Source organism: Triturus cristatus, chromosome 6, assembly GCF_964204655.1.
Source record: "Triturus cristatus chromosome 6, aTriCri1.1, whole genome shotgun sequence".
NCBI lineage: Eukaryota > Metazoa > Chordata > Amphibia > Caudata > Salamandridae > Triturus > Triturus cristatus.
Window position 1 is genome coordinate 1,013,954,537 of NC_140589.1, and position 19,496 is coordinate 1,013,974,032.

The window sequence follows — 19,496 nt, forward strand, 5'->3', positions numbered from 1 at the left end:
AGTGTGGGCCAAAGCTGCATGCACACTCTGATCCTGCTGGGGGCATGGGAATGGATTTACGCTATGCTGGGAATGGGCACAGGCATGCATCTTACCTTGGGCACTTGTGGCTGCGCCGGAGGTATCCATCTGGGTTACTCCCACGACGGCCTCATGCTCGATCGTCCCTTCCACAGCTCCTCCAGGGCAGTGTTGGCTTGCACTGTAGAAGGTCCGCCTCCCGTCCTGGATGCCTCCCGGAGCCTCTCCGCAATCCTCTCCTTTGCCCGCTTCCTCAGGTCATACCATCTTTTTTTGAGCTCGTCAATGCTGCGGGGCGTCACTCCAACTGCATTTACCCTCTCCCGGATGCGCTGCCATATGCGCCGCTTCTCACCCTCTGGCACCTTTAGGGACAGCTTACCAAAAAGGCGATCGTGCTTGCTGCTGACTCCCTCTATCAGGTGCTCCAGCTCCCGGTCGGAAAACTTGCGTTTCCGCTTGCGTGCAGCCTCAGCGCTAGATGGTGTTTCCTTATCCATCCTGGTTGTTTTGGAGGGTAGGTCAGTTTGTGTGGCTTCAATATGCTCAGCCAGTCTCCAGTCCCAGCTCCTGTTTGCTCCTCTGGCGAGGCAATGAGGGTGGGGCTGCAGTATTTCCTGGTTGGTGATGTCATAGACACGTTCCCGGAGCGACCCGATCTTTTCCGTAATCGCTATTAGCGATTTCGCTAATACCGAAATCGCTATTAGCTAATTCGGTAATACCGATTTCGCTATTAGCTCTTCGGTGTTTGCATTCCCCGCTATTGGATATTCGGTAAAAAATAGCGATTTTTAAGGAATCGCTATTTTTTACCGAATCTGTTGATGCATTCACAAAAGCGATTCCTTAATACCGATTCCTTATTTCTCGCTATTAAGGAATCGCTTTTGCTTTTGTTGATGCATGTGCACCTATGTACTAATAAATTAATCTTTAACTTCATTTGAGTTCTTGGCTGCAATGCTCGGTTTAGTGAGAAGGAGTGTCTAGCCTTTTGCAAGCATCTAAGGCCTTAGTTTTAACAACAGTTAAAATCCTTGGCTGTTAAGTGTGGGGCCTCTCAGGTTTATTGTCACTTGGGGACAGGCTGTTTCCAGTTTGGGGCGTGTATGTGTAATGACAGTGAACACGTGGGCAAGTGCTCTGTGTTTTTTGGGGCCTACAGCTGTAATGACAGTGGGGTTCACTTCTAGATCGGTTTATTACAGCAGTGTGCCTGGCTGGGAGGGGCCTTTAAATATAAATCGGTGATAGTCATCCTGAAGCCACTTGCCCTTCCTGATTAACCCTCGGCACTTCAAACCCAATTCAACACAGCATGGCACTATCATCAGCACGCCCCGGGAGGTCCCAGTAACAGGCACTCCTAAGAGGAGGAACCCTTTCCCATTCTGCACCACAATGGGCGCCTGCTCACCTTGTATTTCAGAGTCAAAGGAGCAGGGCTGCTGGCTGCAGTGCACACACAGCGAAAGTAAATTAAATTAGGACTGACTGGAGCACAGAGCAAGCCACGCCTCAGTTGAGAGACTCTGAGGCTGAGGCTGGAGCTGCACACACACTTCACAGTGACACTTACTCGTCTGTGGAGCTCGATGAACGGGCCGGCCAGCTGCATGACTGACTTCCCCCTGTACGCAGTCCAAAACTATTGACTCACTGTGGCATAATGGCCCTGCACTGGCTGCCTGACTGCAGTGCAGTCTAAGTATCAGTTGAGGCACACTACTTGTGGGTGCCGGTGGGTGCAATAGGAGGCACGGTGCGAACTGCGGTGGAAGCTGCTTGCTGTTTGAAAACTTTGCACTACAGTGCCCCACCCACTAGCGCGGCAAAGCCAGCCTATAAGGGTGTCTCTGTGTTACACACTAGTCTGTGCTTGTGTGATTGGGCAAAATCAGACTGACCCACCTAACGTCAGTGCTGGTGCCACTGGTGTGTCTGGTAAATTGGCTACATTGTGGCACTGCAAGCTCAGCTGAGCCAGCCCCCGAACCTGCCGCAAGCAGTGCAAGCCACGTGCTGCCATCAGTTTGCTCAGGCACACAGTGCTACGAGCACCCTGGACAGTTATGGAGGTGCTATAAATGCATGACTTCACTTTAATGTTGACCACTTTAATGCCTGTCACAGTAATCAGCCAGAGACGGTATCAACCAGAAAAGAAGCAATCATTTGCAATGCAATAGGTCTTGCATTTGCACAAGGTTAAGATATGGGCATTGTAAATGAAAATTCAATTTTTTTATGTTTTAAAAACCTAAACCTAAATAAAGGCATTGTCATTTACAGTGCCAATAGCTCAAACTCGCGTAAATACGAGACCTATTGCATTGCAAATGCTTGTTGAGCTTTGTTGGGTAGGTATCCACTCTAAATATCCTTGAAATAGGAGTGTAACAGAAACCATTTTATACAGCCGACATTGTTCTTTCCTTCTCATCATTTGGAGGCACACACATACTCCTCCTATTGTAGACTCTAAGCCTACTACTTAAGTCTTTAATGCTATCCAGGCCAGAAAATTGTTTTAGGTATTTAGTTGTTTGGAATTTAGAAATTGCACTGTGATCAGGCTACACACTTTTATCACCGAGATTAAGGGGGCAATACCATGTACACTGCTAAGTGAAATGCAAGTACTGCTGCTTTAGTGAAAAGAGGGTCAGGGCAGGATATGCGCAGATTGGCAAAGCAGACAACAAATCTCTTATTTGATTGTGAAGACCGGAAATATTATGCTAGACAGATGGGGAAATATGGTCACTGAGACTTGCAGCATTGATTTGACAAGTTATTTTGAGGACTGTTGATTGAGACCTCTTGAGTTGTCTCGCCAAACTCTATTTTCCCACAAATCTCTTACATAATGTACACGTAAAGGAGGTTCCACTCAGCGGACTTCATCTATTGGCCTTAAAAATTCCGATTTACATTTTGCTTCGGCCTACCCCAGCATACACCATCAAGTCCGTCCGCTTTAGTCATTGGCTTCCTTCGCTGAGTGACCGCCCAAAACCGCTGCACATAGTTCACATACGCCTAATAATAGTTCCTTTCTTTTTAGTGATAACGCTGGTTTATGGTGTGCTTTCTTATTTCTTTTATTTATCTATAAATAACAGCAATTTATTTTGCTTGCCCTTCAGATAATTTATTTTCTGTCTCCCTTTTAAAGCCTGATTTGACTGCTTGATTAGATCTTGATTTATTATTTTCTTATGCACAAATAATTTAAAAAAATGTATGGCACAACTGAAAGGCTTGTTTAAAAAGCATAACGAGTAAAACAGCCACATCAGTTAATGCTTTATAAGTTTGTTGGTGTGTTGACCTGACCTCTGTCTAGGCAGCACGCTCCCCGGCAGCTCCGCCAGCCAGTCACCGCCTCAGCAGCCCCAGCAGCAGAGTTCGAGCCTCGCGCTCGACTCTGTCACAGGTTTCTGCTTTTTGGGATTTCACGCTCTGACAAGCGCTTGTGTGTGACATTTGTGTTTTCTTGTGTTATTTTGCTCCACAGGTTCTGCTCCTTGCCTAACTCGGCGCCTCCCGCAACATAAGCTCCGTGCCCTCGTTTTAGCCCCGCCCCCTACCTGACTCCCACCCACCACCTCCTCGATCCCGCCCCCCTCCCCCTCGATCCCGCCCCCCTCCCCTTCATTACGGCGACTTCAGCAGCGGGCGCGCCTAAGGCAAGCCTGTCCGCGCCTGGACCGTGCCCAGCGCCAGGGACCCTGGTTCTCCAAGCCTACACCACTACACCCTCGCCAGCCTCCTTGCTCTCAAACCCAACCACCTCGAAAACTGCGCACGAGCCTCGCCCGTTAACACTCAAGGAGCCTTCTCTTGCGCTCACTGCCGAAGCACTTTCTCCATGGACGCCACGCCAGTAGCCAGCAAAGTACTGCCTGCCAAGCCCGCCAACACCATTAACTGCATCCTTCTCAACGTACGATCCCTTCACCGGCACGCCATAGAGATATGGGACTTACTCGACACTCTCGCTCCTGACGTCGCCTTCTTCACGGAGACCTGGACTAACGCAAGCTCCGGATCAGACATCGCCACGGCTATACCAGACGGCTACAAGCTCAAGAGAATTGACCGCCCTAATCGCCCGGGGGAGGCCTCGCCATCGCTCACAAAACCTCCCTCCAACTCTCCACCTCCAGCCCAAGCAGCGCTCTTTCCAGCATAGAACACCTCCACTTCCAGATCCACACCAACCCCAGGACAACGCTACGGGGCACACTCATCTACAGACCACCAGGACCTCGCTCCCAACCCACTACCACCATCATAGAACTCACAGCATCCCACGCCATCACCTCCACGGACTACATTCTGCTAGGAGATCTAAATTTCCACCTCGAGAACCGCCAGGACCCCGAGTCCAACGGGCTACTTGAGAATCTCGCCAACCTGGGACTTAATCAACTGGTAAACACTCCCACCCACATTGCAGGACACACCCTGGACCCCATCTTCGCGGAATGGTCGAACATCCGGTTCACCCACACCACCCGGCACCCCTGGACAGACCACCACTGCATCCATTTCACTTTCACTTCCAGAACCGCACCCAAACAAGCCCCGCGCCCGCCTCGACGGAACTGGAGTAAGATCACCGAAGACCTTCTTAACACCACCCTCCTCCACGACCCCCATCAGCCACCGCCGCCGCCAAGGAACTCCACCGGTGGATCACCAGCGGCGCCGATAAACTGGCCCCTCTCCGGCAGAGAACCACCAAACGCCCTCCTAAGGCTGCCTGGTTCACCACCGAACTCCTAGAGGCCAGACGGGCCTGCAGGCGCCTCGAGAAAACGTGGAGGAACCAGAAGACCACTGAAGCCCACACCGACCACAAGATCGCCATGAAGAACTACCACCAGCTGATAAGGGACGCCAAAAGAACCTTCATCAGGGAAACAATCAACACCACCTCAGCCAACACAAGGGAACTCTTCAACGTCATCAAGCATTTCACCACACCCTCATTCGAAGCCTCTGACATCACACCATCTCAAGATCTCTGCAACAAGCTCAGCACCTTCTTCCACCAGAAGACCATGACCCTTTACGACAACTTCAACGAGCCAACGAATGCCTTCACCCCTACGACCACTACCACCTCCAAACCAACCATCACCACCTGGAACCCCCGCATCCATCGAACTTATTGCCACCACCATGAAGAAAACTCACTCAGGAGCCCCCATGGATCCCTGCCCCGTGCACATCTTCCACAGAGCCTCCAAGGCCATCGCTCCCGAGCTAGCCCGCACCATCAACTCCTCCTTGGCCTCCGGCTCCTGCCCCATGGACTGGAAACGCGCGGAAGTGAAGCCCCTCCTCAAAAAATCATCGGCCGACCCGACTGACCTCAAGAACTACCGACCCATCTCCCTCCTCCCCTTCGCTGCCAAAGTCACAGAAAGGCTCATGAACGCCCAGCTGACAACCTTCATCGAAGATAACTACATCCTTGACCCCTCCCAATCCGGTTTCCATAGCAACCACAGCACCGAGACAGCCCTGATCGCCGCCACCGACGACATCCGTATGTTGCTCGACCAGGGCCACACCGCAGCCCTCATCCTCCTGGACCTCTCCGCAGCTTTCAACACCATCTCACACCGCACACTAACCACCAGGCTCCACAATGCTGGAATTCAGGGAGACGCCCTCAACTGGATCCGGTCTTTCCTCTCCGATAGAACACAGAGGGTCAGGCTCCCCCCCTTCCTCTCCAAACCCACCGACATCATCTGCGGAGTTCCCCAAGGATCTTCTCTGAGCCCGACTCTCTTCAACATCTACATGGCCCCCATCGCCGCAATTGTCAGGCAGCACGGGCTCAGCATCGTGTCCTACGCTGACGACACCCAGCTCATCCTCTCCCTCACCAGCAACCCAGAAGACACTAGACTCAGCTTCCAGGAAGGAATGAAAAACGTGGCCACCTGGATGAAGGACAGCTGCCTCAAACTCAGCTCCAAAAAGACCGAGGTTCTCATCTTCGGACCCCACCCCTCCGCCTGGAGCGACTCCTGGTGGCCTCCCGCCCTGGGACCCCCACCCACCCCGACGGACCACGCTCGGAACCTCGGCATAATCCTCGACTCCTCCCTCTCCATGAACCGCCAAATCAACGCTATCTCCTCCACCAGTTTCAACTGCCTCCGGATCCTACGTAAGACCTTCAAGTGGATTACCCCAGACTGCAGAAAGACCGTCACCCACGCACTCATCACCAGCAGGCTCGACTACGGCAACGCCCTCTATGCCGGAATCAACAAATCCCTACTACGCAAACTCCAAACCATCCAAAACGCGGCCGCCAGGCTCATCCTAGGGACACCGCGTCACAAACACATGACTCCACACCTGCGAGAACTCCACTGGCTCCACGTCGAGAAGAGGGTCACCTACAACCTACTCACGCACACCTACAAATCCCTCAACAACATCTTACCCAAATACCTCAACAACCGAATGAGCTTCCACGCACCCAAGCGGAACCTCCGTTCAGCCGACCTCGCGCTAGCAGAGGTCCCACGCAACCACCGGAGCAGAGCTTTCTCGTACATCGCAGCCACAGTTTGGAACACTCTCCCAGTAGAAATAAGACGCTCGCCAACCCTGCACACCTTCAGATGGGCTCTCAAGACCTGGCTTTTCGAGTGACCGGAGCAGCCCTACCTTTCCCTCCCCCAGCGCCTTGAGACCCTCATGGGTGAGTAGCACTCTTTACCAACACCTGATTGATTGATTGATTGAAGTTTCAGGTTTTTTATTTCAGAGGTATAGCAGCCGTGTTTAGGTGGTAGCAGGTTTTTTATTTATTTTTATGGCATACCGTTCACAAGCTTGCTGAGTCTATGCCTTTCGAATTTGCCAATGCTTGTTCGTTAATAGATTGGGTATGGAAAAGGAAGATGGTACCCATCCTGTTGTATATACCTTTGCAGATATCTTTCTTAAAGGATGTCGCTGTGGTGCAGTACAGAAGGGGCACAAGGGTCTTTTTAATATCTCAAACTTTGTCTTTGAGAACATTGTTACTTTTATGTTGAATCACCCTGGCTTTCAATTATCTTTAATGTTTGTGTAAATAGAGCTCCAATCAACATTCTCTTGCTTGCCCTTGCAGTACTTTCACTATTACCAAGTATCCTTGTGAAATAGTAACGCCAATGTAACACTGTGCTGGTTTGCACTGCTTGAATTTGCACCATACGGTCAAGGAGCAATGCATGTGTTGTTAGGTCGAGCCTGGACAGCGCATGTGCTGCTCTGCGAGGCATGCTGTATTGAGGTATGGCGTATAAGCTCTGCCTATTTCCCGCTTATCTTTTTAATTGGTTCCTGTTACTGCCCTATCAAAATCGTTGCTTTTCATTCCTGAATAGGCTTAGTAGTCCCTCTTTGGTACCGCCTTGTCTGCATTTGTAACCTCCCATGAGTACTGGACTTTTTACTTGTATTGTTACACGGTCTGCTTTATCTAGTCAGTGAGCACTATTTTCTTTAATGATCTTCCCTATTCCACCCACAACGTCGCAGCATGCTGCCACCTTTTATGTTTTTATTAGTCACGTATTTTTTCATTTCCAGCGCGGTCCGCTTTATAGCGGATGCGCTTATTTAATTTATGACACAGCTACTTTCACTTTAGCAGCCGCACTTATTTCTTTCTTTATTTTACAGCGCATCCGTTTTCACTTTAGCGGCCAAGCTACAAAAGCTTTCTTTCTTTATTTTTACACTTTGTGTAAAAGCGCCCCATACGCGCTTTCACTTTAATGTGGGTGTCGCCCCTTTCTTTAGATGCTGCTCACTGTAACCTGATTACGGCAAGCAGCGTCTAAAGAAATAGGCGCAGCCACCATTAAAGTGGTCCTGCATTTGCGTGAGTTTGAGCTATTAGCATTAGAAATGACAATGCCTTTTATATATGTGTTGCTTTGAGAAAATGTAGTCTTAATAATATCCATCTTTTCCTTTTTAATCTTGTCCTAGGACCTCATTAATAAAGCACTTCTACTTTGAAGGAGGATCCTAGAGGCAATTTTATCTGCACACCAACTTCACTCCCTTCACAAAAAACCACCTGCTCCATTGTAATCAGGCGTCTAAGCACACCTGGGATGCACTCGGCACCCCAGGTGGGAACCCGATGATGAAGCATGTCACCAACTAGGTTGGTGGGTGAGGGCTCTTTTTAAAAACCTAATGGTTTCTTCCTGACTCTGATACTCTGATGCATTGAGTCTGGATTCCCCTGCATGATTCGTCCCTATTGTTTGGTTGCTCTGAGAAAACACATAAATAAAAGGTGTTATCATTGACAATGCCAATAGCTTAAAATCTCCCAAATGTGAGACCTTTTGCATTGCAAATGCTTGTTCATACATTGCTTTAGAGTAACTTTCTATGCCTCACCATGATATAATAGCAAGTGTTCTTATCTGTTTTGTGTGTACACATTGGGGATTTCCAATGCACTAAGCAGTGCTACCATTCCACACCGAAGCGAGCGCTTGGTGTGCTTAGCTCTTAAGGCAGTATTTTTTTCCACTGAACATCAAATGAATGAGGAAGTGAACCACGCCTGGATAGACTGATGGAAGAAGTCAGCCTTCATCTCCAACAGTGCCTGGCAAATTGATCATTTTTCTGCTGGGTAACCTGGGATTGCAGCGCAACAGTCATTACCAACTAGCAAGTTGTGGCAATCTAAAATGAATAACTCCGTCATGAAGTATTTGTGACTACATTAATTTGTGAGATTTGTGACAGTAATTTTACATTTTAGTAGTGGTCCAGAAGGTAATTATGTAATTTCATTTGTCCCCTTGACATTCTAGCCAGAAGCAATATCTGCATTTACATCGGATCCAGCACTGCTCTCATTTTCTGAATACTTCTGCAAGCCTACAACAAACATTGGCGAGGTATGCAGATTGATAATTGTTGTTTGATCTTCTCCTGCTTTTATACTGTATTAGGTGTTTAGAGTTTGGTGGCATGTGGCAAAAAATTATAAGATTTTGATGAAATTTCGTTGATCATCTTCAGGGATTATAAGAAATATTTGCATCTGCCTGCAGCTTCGCTTCCATTTAGAATTACACTGGCGTATTCTGTTTTAAGAACTTTAGACAAAAATATGATAATTATATCTATCGGTCAAGTAGAGCATGAGATCAGAATCTCTTTTCAGCAGATTGTTTTGCTAGCTATTATATTCGCAAGGGGAGTGTAGTGGTCACCTAATAAAGAGACTAAAAGACTAAAAATTGTGTCTATAATTGTGCCGCAGAGCTGCGCGCACCAGGTACCACACCGGAGTATGTCCTACATAGGCACATCCCAATAACGATACATAAACAAGCCTTTAACAGTTACCTTTTTCCGATCCTTCGATGTTGATTGGAAACTGCTTAGTGACTTGTTGCCTGGAGACAAGGCTTCCTTTTCATATCCATTGTTCCCTTTTCTGCTTTTCTTCACCTCGTTCGTTTGGCTACCTAATGGTGCAACACCCCAGCTTATAGCCATGTTCATCAAATCCGCAACCATTCACAGCAGGTGACACACATAAGTCCAAACATTTATACGAAAGCAGCAATCTGAAAGAGACTTCTAGCCGCAGATTCCTTACCTTAGAATGATCCCCATTTTTACTTGAACAGTATCCCTGTGCATCGGTAGATGGCATCGTTGAGCTCCGCATGGTGTCATCCACACTGGAAGTGACGTGCTTGGGGCCTATATAGACGCCACCCCTGCGCAGTGATGTCAGTTCTTTTCTTTCCGAGCCAGCCAGCACAGATCCGGAGAGCTAGCTTGTCGGTCACTTTTTGACTGCTTTTTCGACGTTTTGTCACAGTTTTTTTAGAGCGCTTCTCCTGGTGTGGCAGGGATGTCCGCTAAGAAAGCCGGTTCCGAGTCCTGCTGTACCTGTCTTCAACAAATGTTGGTTACGGACCCGCACTTTGTATGCCACTGGTGCCTGAAACATGACCATGCTGTGAAGACCTGCACCTTTTGCCACGCCTTGCACCCCAAGGCCTTGAGGGAGCGGTCACTTCAAGCTCCTTGCTGCCCGACATGCGATGCTGTAACAGTCTTGAACCATGTCAAGAGGAAGGTTTCAGGATTAGTCACAGAGCCCCATATCTTCGTTGCACTTGAAGTAGTCAGGCTACTCGGGTAAGTCCCTCTGCAAGAAGAAGTGTAAGAAGTCGAAGACGTTTTTGACTTCATCAGCCAACGAGACGAGGGAACATCGCCATTTGAGGCTTGGCTCCTCAGTAGAGCCAGCGCCTGGGTCAGCTCTGCACTTTACTGAGTTTCTGGGAGCCGGAACGATCCCAATCAACTTCATGTGTTTTATGAAGCCATGCGCCTCATATTTGAGCAGCATGTTCCTGCCAGTATGTCTTCGGGCTTCGCGCGTTCGGGTATGGTCCCTACTGGTTCCACACCTGCAGCTCCAGCCCTGGCACCATTCGGGTCCCTTGGATCCATATATGGATCCAGACCGGAGCCAGTCGTATCACCTTGACCTTCCTTGGTCCCCATTGTGATCCCCCGCTCCAACACGGAGCCGGCGGAATGTTGTCTGACGCCGACTCCGGGCAAGTCTTCCAGGCCGTAGCCTGAGCCCTATTCCTATGAGCTATGATTGGGAGGTGTTGCTGGACCCTGAGGAATACCAGCATTTAGATACCCAAATGGACTGTTGTGAGGACTTGGCGGAGCCCATGGACTGAACACTTCTCCAGATACTTGCTTAATCCCCCTACTGTGGCTACAAAGGAAGCAGCATCATTTGCAATGGCGATGAGTAGGACAACTGAGGTCCTGGACCTTTACCTGTCCTCAGTGGCAATCAAGACAAACGTTTTGACGTAGGTGCTTCTGCCAGGAGTGTCCCTCTCTGAACTGGTTCTCCAATTTAACGAGGCCCTCAGGGACATCCTGGATGGGACTTGGTCCCAGCACAGCACAGGGGCTCCTGTGAACGGGACGATTGCCCCCCACCACCGCCCCACCCCAGAGAGCCCCAACTTCCTCACATACCACCCTACCCAGAGATCTTGGTGGTCCAAGCCTCCCACGTATATTCTGGTGCATTCCCTACCACCCCACCAGATAGGGAATCCAAGAGGCTGGACACATTAGGAAAGAAGATGTTTTCTTCCCCCAGACTTGCATTGCACCACGTGAACACCGAGAGTCTTTTGGGATGTTACTCCCATGCTCTATGGAATTCGGTTGCGCAGGTGCAGCCTATGGTCCTGGAGGAGGACCAGGCCATGCTCTCCCAGGCTGTTGCCCATGGGAGAGATGCAGCTAAGACCATGATCAGATGTTGACTGGATACCACTGACTCGCTGGGCAGAGCGTTTTTTTCAACTATGGCCTTACGGCTCCACGTCTGGCTGAGAACAACTGGCTTTTCCGGGGGTGTCCAAGCCTCGCTTATAAACATGCCCTTTCATGGCCCCCATCCCTTCTGAGACACAGCATGTTCATCGCTGGAGCGGTTTAAGAACAGAAGTGCTACTGCCAAGTCCTTGGGCCTTTCCATGGCCTCTCGCCACCGCCCAATCCTCCTTTCGTGGCTACGTAAGGGACTTCCAGCTGGATCTATACCCACCCAGCCACTGTGGCAATGCAAGCTTCTCAGTCTCTGTGCAGCTGAAGACACAATACCCACAGACCCCGTGGGCTGGGTAGCCAGAGTTCAGATCAGTCCATCCACCCCAATTCCCCTTCCCCTCTCCCCTGCCCCACCTTTCCCCGGCAGCCGCAGCCTCCACACCTTTATAGTCTTCCCTCTTACCATACAAAATCGGCCTTTCAACCCCCATCAAATTTGATGCTCCCAGACATCACCACTTTTGAAAATCTAGTACTTAAAGATTTTGAGACCCTTAAGAACAATCACTTGTTTATACCATACAATATATTCCTTCAAGAAAAGAAAACCCCATGGGATCTTAAGGCCAGTGATGAAATTGTGATCAAACCGTGTGACAAAGGAGGTGCTATAGTCATCCAAGAAAAAGCTAAATATGACATAGAAATTTATCGCTAACTTAGCAATACATATCACTGTGGACCCCTCAACCAAAATCTGTTACTGTAAATGCAGACTAGGATCCAAACTCTCACTAAAGTAGCAGAAGAAGAGGTATCCGCCACAATGAGTACCTGTTTCTGAACAATAAAAATCAAAGCACACCCATCCTATACACACTACCCAAAACTCACAAGAGTCTTCTATTACCTCCAGGTAGACCCATGCTATTAGTGTGCAGTTTCATTTTGGAGCCCCTTGGTATGGATATTGACTTTTTCATCAAGTACATGGATCCCTTGACTACTTCATATGTGAAAGACACCACTCTTTTTATTAACCTTATCGAAACAGAGGAATTCGATCCCACCACGGATATATTGACCACATTGGGTATAGAATCTCTATATACCAATATATCCCACTGACAGGAGGTATCGGAATTGCACACCAGCCCCTGCACAAATAACTACTGATTTCATCATTTCCCTTCTAGAAATAGCTCTTACCAAAAACTATTTTCTATTTGAAGGCGAATACTACCATCAACACAAAGTGGTATCCATGGGAGCGGTTTTCTCACCGAATTTTGCCATACTGTTTTTTTTTTTTTTTTTTTTTGTTATAAACCTTTATTCAGTAAATCCGGAACACAGCTGTTCAGCTGACAACCCGGAGGTTCGGCAGCTTAAGTTGAGCAACACAGAAAAGCGTTCGCACTGCACTGAAAGGAGAATCAGAAACGGTTCAGTTTTGAATAAACACAAACACAAACCAAACACTAGCAAGGCGATAAGCTTCGAAAGCACATGATGGGTGCCCATCAGGGGGAGCTAGTCCCATTTCGTCCACCAGAAACAAAGCTATAATGAGAGGAGGTAGGGGGAAAGCAGAGACTCATAAAAGGCAAACAGTCATCAACAATAAATACATAGCCGGAAAGAATGTCAAGGGGAAAGTTGCTCCTCAGGCGGATCCGGATCAGGGGGCAGACATATGTCCCCCCTGTAGTGGTTCCATCGCCCCCATACTGCATGCCATTTCCGAGGGCGCCCTCTAGCACAATACACTGTCTTTTCCCTGAGCATGCTCCAATCCATATTTTCCTTCCACGCTGCCAGCGCAGGAGGCCCAGCAGAGCCCCACAGGCGCGCGATGTCCCGCTTAGCCACCATATTCCCCAGGGTCACCCACTGAGTCTGTGCGTCATCAAGATCGGTAGGACCCCAGACGTTCAAGACACAACACCGCGCCTCCGGCTGCATGACAATGCCCGTCACCTCCCCCATCACTGCATGGACTCGCCTCCAAAACTCCACGATCACGCCGCATTCCCAGATGATATGTAAGAAGGTACCCACCATGCCGCAGCCTCGCTTACATAAACCCTCCTCAGAGAAACCCATACGGACCAACCTAGGACCTGTCACGTAGACTCGATGGAGTATTTTGAGCTGCACCAGCCGCAGACGCGACGGAATCGCAACCTCCCTAGGAGAAGAAACTGCATATTGCCAATCTTCGTCATCCAGTTCGAGGCCATCCCTAGTCCATTGATCCCGCAACCCCCGAAGAAGGTCAGCCCGGACATTAATTAGCTTTTTATAGATGAGAGAGATCGCGCTCTCCGGCATATGGCCATCCAGAATTCGGTCCTCCAACGGAGAGGACGCAGGCACCTTCTCACCTTCTACGAGGACTGACCGCAAGGCGTGACGCACCTGGGCATAGCGGAAAAACTCAGTGCTCCCCAGCTCATACTCCTTCTGCAGCTCCTCAAAGGACTTCACCCTGCCCTGAGCCAGCAAGTCTCCGACCCTGGAGATACCGATCAAGTCCCATCTCTCGAACCCTTTTGTATGCCAAAGCTTCCCCAGGATATCAGAATCAAACAACGGGGTAGCGAGGGTAAGCCTGCCCCCCCAACCCAGGGAGTCCGTCGCCAACTTCCACACCCGCACCGCCACCCCAGTGGGCCCCGTAAGGGACGAGTCCAACGACTTCGAGTACAAAGCTCTGTGGTAATTACCACCACGCAGTAACCACCGATCCATGGCATAGCCGGGGCTCAACGCCGAGCCATAGACACCATGATTAATCGCGCACAACTGGTTGGCCCAGTAGTATATTCGAATGTCCGGAAGCGCAATACCACCGTCGTACCACGGGAGCGTCAACTTAGCGATCGCTATGCGCGGCCGCCCGTCCCACAATAGCGAACGCTGGAGGCTCTCGACCTCTCGAAAGTAACTAGTCGGGACCCATTCAAGGGTATTCTGCAAGGCATAGAGGAAACGGGGAAGAGACATCATTTTAAACAACGCGGCGCGCCCGAGGAGGGAGAGCGGCAACCGCCGCCAGCCCGCCGCATCCCGCCGCAGACGCGCCAGGGGGGCGAGCAGATTCTTCTCATATCGCAAGTGGAGTCAGTGGAGATGTAAATCCCTAGATACCGGAAGCCCTGCTGGGCGATCTGGATCGAACAGTTTCGGGGGACAGGCGGAACATCGCCACACAAAACATACAGATATGACTTTCCCCAATTGATAACAAGGCCCGAGTTCCTACCAAACTAAGTCAAGACGTCGCAAACCACTATGAGAGACTTCTGGGGCTAGGCGAGGTATAATAGGATATCGTCGGCGTAAAGCGAGATACGGTCCTCATGATCGGGCGACCATCGAAGCCCACGTATACTCGGATGCCATCGTATCCACGCCGCCAGCGGTTCAAGAGCAAGGGCGAACAACAGAGGCGACAGGGGACAACCCTGCCGGGTGCCCCTCCCGAGCTTGAACGGCTTGGACGCCCTCCCGTTTACCACAACACTAGCAAGGGGACCCTCGTAAAGCAACCTCACCCAGTCCACAAAACCAGGCCCGAAGCCGAACTTGGCTAGCACAGCCCACAGGTATGCCCACTCCACCGTATCAAACGCCATCGTGGCGTCAAGAGATGCCACAATAGCCGGCTCCCGCAGCGTGCCCGCCCTAGCAATCACCCCATGGAGACGCCTAAGGTTTAATGCAGTGTTACAATGCGGAATGAAGCCCGATTGGTCCGGGTGGATCAAATCCTCAAGCACCCGGACCAAGCGGTTCGCCAGGATCTTAGCGAGGATTTTCGGCTCAGCATTAAGGAGCGATATCGGCCGATAGGAACTACACTTGTCCCGAGGCTTACCGTCCTTATGTATCACCACTATGGTTGCCAGTCGTTGATCAAGCGGCAGAGACCCATTCACCCGCGCCTCCACGAACATGGCGCACAGGTGAGGAGCGACCTTATCCGGACAAAGCTTGTACAATTCAATAGGCAAACCATTCGGACCGGAGGCCTTACCCGAGTTCAACGCCCGAATAGCACCCGCTACTTCATCAACCGTTATATCACCATCTAGGTCGTCCCTATCTACGTCAGAAAAGCAGGGCAGAGCGATATCACGCAAAAGGTCACACGAGTCCGCAGTCGGCCTGTCCGAAACCGAGGTGTACACTACGCGGAAATAATCCGAGAAACGCTGGACTATAGCTTCGGGGTCAGTAACAACCTCTCCCTCCTCCATTGTTAACTCGGGCACCACTCTATTGACCCGCTCTTTTTTGTCCAACCAAGCCAGCAGTTTCCCGGCCTTATCCCCAACATCATACAGACGGCCCTGCTGCTCCCTGCCAAGGGTCTTGGCAGCATTCTCCGCCAAATCCCTGTACTCCGATTGCTTCAAACTCAAATTATGCAGAGTGTCCGCTGTAACCTCCTCCTCCAGGGTTACCTCTAGAGCCGCGATCTCATCCTCAATCTGTATCACCTCAGTGTCTTTCCGTCGCTTGACGGCCACCACCAATGAGAGGGCCTCCCCTCTCAATACGGTCTTAAACGCCTCCCACAGAGACACCGCTGAATCAACCGAATCCTGATTGTCCTGAAAATAGTGATCAACTGCCTTCAGCAATGCCCTGCGCGTCTTGGGGTCACGGAAGTACCAGGGGTTAATAGGAGCCACCCTACCCCCTCCTACCCGGCCAATGTCGAAACGGACCCACACCGGCGAGTGGTCAGATATGCCACGTGCCATATGCCTAGCCTCAGAAACTAGCGAGGCATGCGCAGCCAGGGTGAGCAAGTAATCAATCCGGGAGAGACTACCATGCGCCCCGGAGTGAAAGGTATACTGACTCTGGGTGGGGTGCCGGAGTCTCCAGCAGTCCACCAAACCAAAAGTGTCTATGAAGTCAGGAAGCCACTTCTGAGCCCCCCCGGTATCCCTGGGCGGGTGCCTATCGAGCAGCCCAGAACCAACAGCATTGAAATCTCCCCCCACCACTAGCAGCCCCTCAGGGAGTTCCAACAAGGCCCTGCCCAGATCCGCAAACGTGGAGGCCTGCAGGGCCGGAGGAACGTACACAGAAACCAATACCAACGTTCTACCCTCCCATCTCCCGCCACAGCTGCGAACCGCCCCCTATCGTCAACAATGGTGGAATCAACCTCGAGTGGCAGTGAGGCTCGAACAAGTATGCCCGCCCCCCTGGAGCCTGATGAAAAGCCAGAGTGGGCAATGAATTTGTAACCCTTTCTATTAAGTGCATAACACATATTCCCTATAAGATGTGTCTCCTGCAATAGGGCAACATCAGGCGAGGTCCGCTTCAGGAATTGTAAGACGATCCCCCGCTTAATACGATCACCCAAGCCATTCACATTCCAGCTAATAATATTTAGGTCCCTACCCCCCATCCCCACACACCAAGAGACCTCCACCCCCCCCGAAAAGCCACCACCAAACCATCCTGACAACCATTACTACGCCTTGCAAGAAAACCCCCCCCCAACAACCACCCCAACATCCCAAATCCTCCCCCCTCCCTGCACCCCTGCGTCAGCTTACAAAGGCCCTCCAACTTGCAGTGTGCCTGTCGCCCTATCAAAAACAAATCTACAAAAAGAACCCCGAGGGAGGAAAGAGCTCCGAACGGCCCTCCGCCACCCCCCCATTACTGCAGTTAGCCACAAGTCATTGTCCGGGGCAAAAACAAAACAACCTGACACCCGGGGCATCACTCCTGCTCAGCCCGGCCACTGTCCACTCCCGTGACACAGTCCCCGCCGGACCGTCTCCGTGGCAGAGCGTCCAACCAATCTCCGGCCATTTCAGGCGAGTCGAAGAAGAAAGTCCGATCCTCATACACCACACGTAGTCTGGCAGGGAAAAGCATAGCGTACTTCAAATCCATCTCCCTAAGGCGTCTCTTAACCCCCAGGAAACACTGCCTTTGCTTCTGCACCATCTGGGTGAAGTCAGGATAGAAGCTCACAGAGGCGTTCTGAAAAGGAACCGGGCCCGTCACCCGCGACGCTTGGAGGATAGCGTCCCGATCACGAAAATGGAAGATCCGGGCGACAATCTATCTCGGGGGAGCTCCCGCCTTAGGCCTCCCGCCAGGCACCCTGTGAGCCCGTTCTACGGCAAAAAACTTTCCAAGGCCCTTAGGCGCAAGATGGTTCACCACCAAGTCTTCAACGAGTAGGTCCACTGAGCGCTCTTCCGAGGATTCCGGAACTCCAGTAATGCGCACATTGTTGCGCCTGGCCCGACCTTCAAATTCCTCCAGCCGACGGGCGGAGAGGTCACTAGCAGTCCGCAGCTTCTCGACCTCCGCCTGCAGTCCCAAAACATCATCCGCAAGGCCAGTAGTCTTGAGGTCCAGGGACTTGACCCGCTCATTGGTTTTGGCCAAATCACAGCGTATCAAGTTAACATCGACCAAAATCGTGTCCACTTTTTGTGCCAAGGCATCAAACTGCTGCCCGATCGATGTTTGCATCCCCTCAATAGCCCCCATGACATCCTGCAACGACAGCTCCGAGGCCGGGGACGAGTCAGCTTTCTGTACTTCCAGCGACTGTCCCGATCCACCAGGCGACCCCTTCTGCTGGGCATATCGATCCATATTGTTGGATTGGGTATAGCTTCCCCGCCTGGTAGCCTTGAATTTCGGCTTGTCAGCCTCTGCTTTGGCCGACATTGCAGCCTCGATGTAGGCAATTAAGGAGAAACGGCCCTCACCCAGCTAAATGAGACAGGCCGGACCGTCACTCATCGACCAGGGTCGGGCGCAAGTCCTCCAGATGTCCGTGGATCCTCAGGAAGCACTCCCAGGCCGGAGCCAACAAAGGGGCGAGAAAGTGAAAGTGCGGCGGTCTCCATCCGCCCGTTCACACCCCACAGGCCCGCTGTTGTTCAATTAGTGGCCGGGCATCTTGCCAACGCGAGCTCCTGGCATCCCTCGGAGGTAGGCCGCAATCTGCCGTCGTCCACAACTCCGGTCCCCGGCGGGCGATTTTAGCCCGGTCAGCGTCAATCGCCCCCGCGATGACTCATCTGCAGGATACCGTGCATAAGAAACAGGATGAAGTACAGGATAGTTGACGGAGGGCACGAGGGTCTCGGGAGCTCAAAGCTCACGCAGCCATCTTGGTCAAGCGCTAGGCTCCTCCCCTCGCCATACTGTTTTTTGAAGACATGGAGACAAAATACGTCCCAAAAATTGGCAATCCATTTTTTCCCAAAATGTGGCTATGGAAAAGATACACATATACTAAGTTTTTTTGATCTGGTCTGCCAATGTAAGGAAACTGACTTGTGAATGGCTGAACAGCTGCCAACCTGACCTAAGATCCACTCACCAGCAAAGGTAATACCCAAATTGACTGTCTGGATGTCACAGTAAAAATATCAGTGAACCAACTATATGTCACCCTGTACCACAAACCCACAGAGAGGAACACATTGCTCTAATACTCTAGCTCCCATCCTCATGCCCTCTAGGATGGCCTACGCTTATGGTCAATTCTTGTGCATTTGCCACAATTGCAAACTCAGGGAAGATTGTTTTCAGATAAGCTCAGAAACTTGTCAGTAAACTCATGGAGAAGGGGTACCCCAGAAGGCTTATGAAACGCTCACTAAAACGTGCCTGGTATTCACACAGACAATTACTGTTACAACCTAAAAACAAAATACCTTTGCATAAAATCACCTGTGTCACCAACCTTTGTCCCATCAGCAACAAACTGAATAAGAGTATTAGAAAACACTGGAATGTTTTATCCACAACAACCCTGTCGTTATAGCCACTTCTGTTCTCGTTTAAATGAGGACGTAACATCAGACACCATCTCGTTATGTCACACAAACCCAGACATATTGACATTACCCTACACCTTCCTCTGAACCTTCCACCAGTACAGGGTCACTAAAAATGTGGAAACTGCACAGCATGTAATCTGACCACAAACACAAATGTATTCCATCATGAGAACATTCATCAAGATCTTAAGTTCTTTTCAAACTGTAACTCAAGTTATATCATCT

General features: G+C 50.6%; 1 protein-coding gene across 1 annotated transcript in view; it reads left to right on the plus strand.

The window, feature by feature from the left end:
- Positions 1 to 19,496, plus strand: part of ANAPC1 (anaphase promoting complex subunit 1) — a 771,271-nt gene that overhangs the window by 655,202 nt on the left and 96,573 nt on the right. Inside the window, exon 43 of the mRNA XM_085611802.1 lies at positions 8,898 to 8,984. Within this exon, the coding sequence (XP_085467928.1) occupies positions 8,898 to 8,984 (87 nt within the window). The remainder of the gene's footprint in view (positions 1 to 8,897; positions 8,985 to 19,496) is intronic.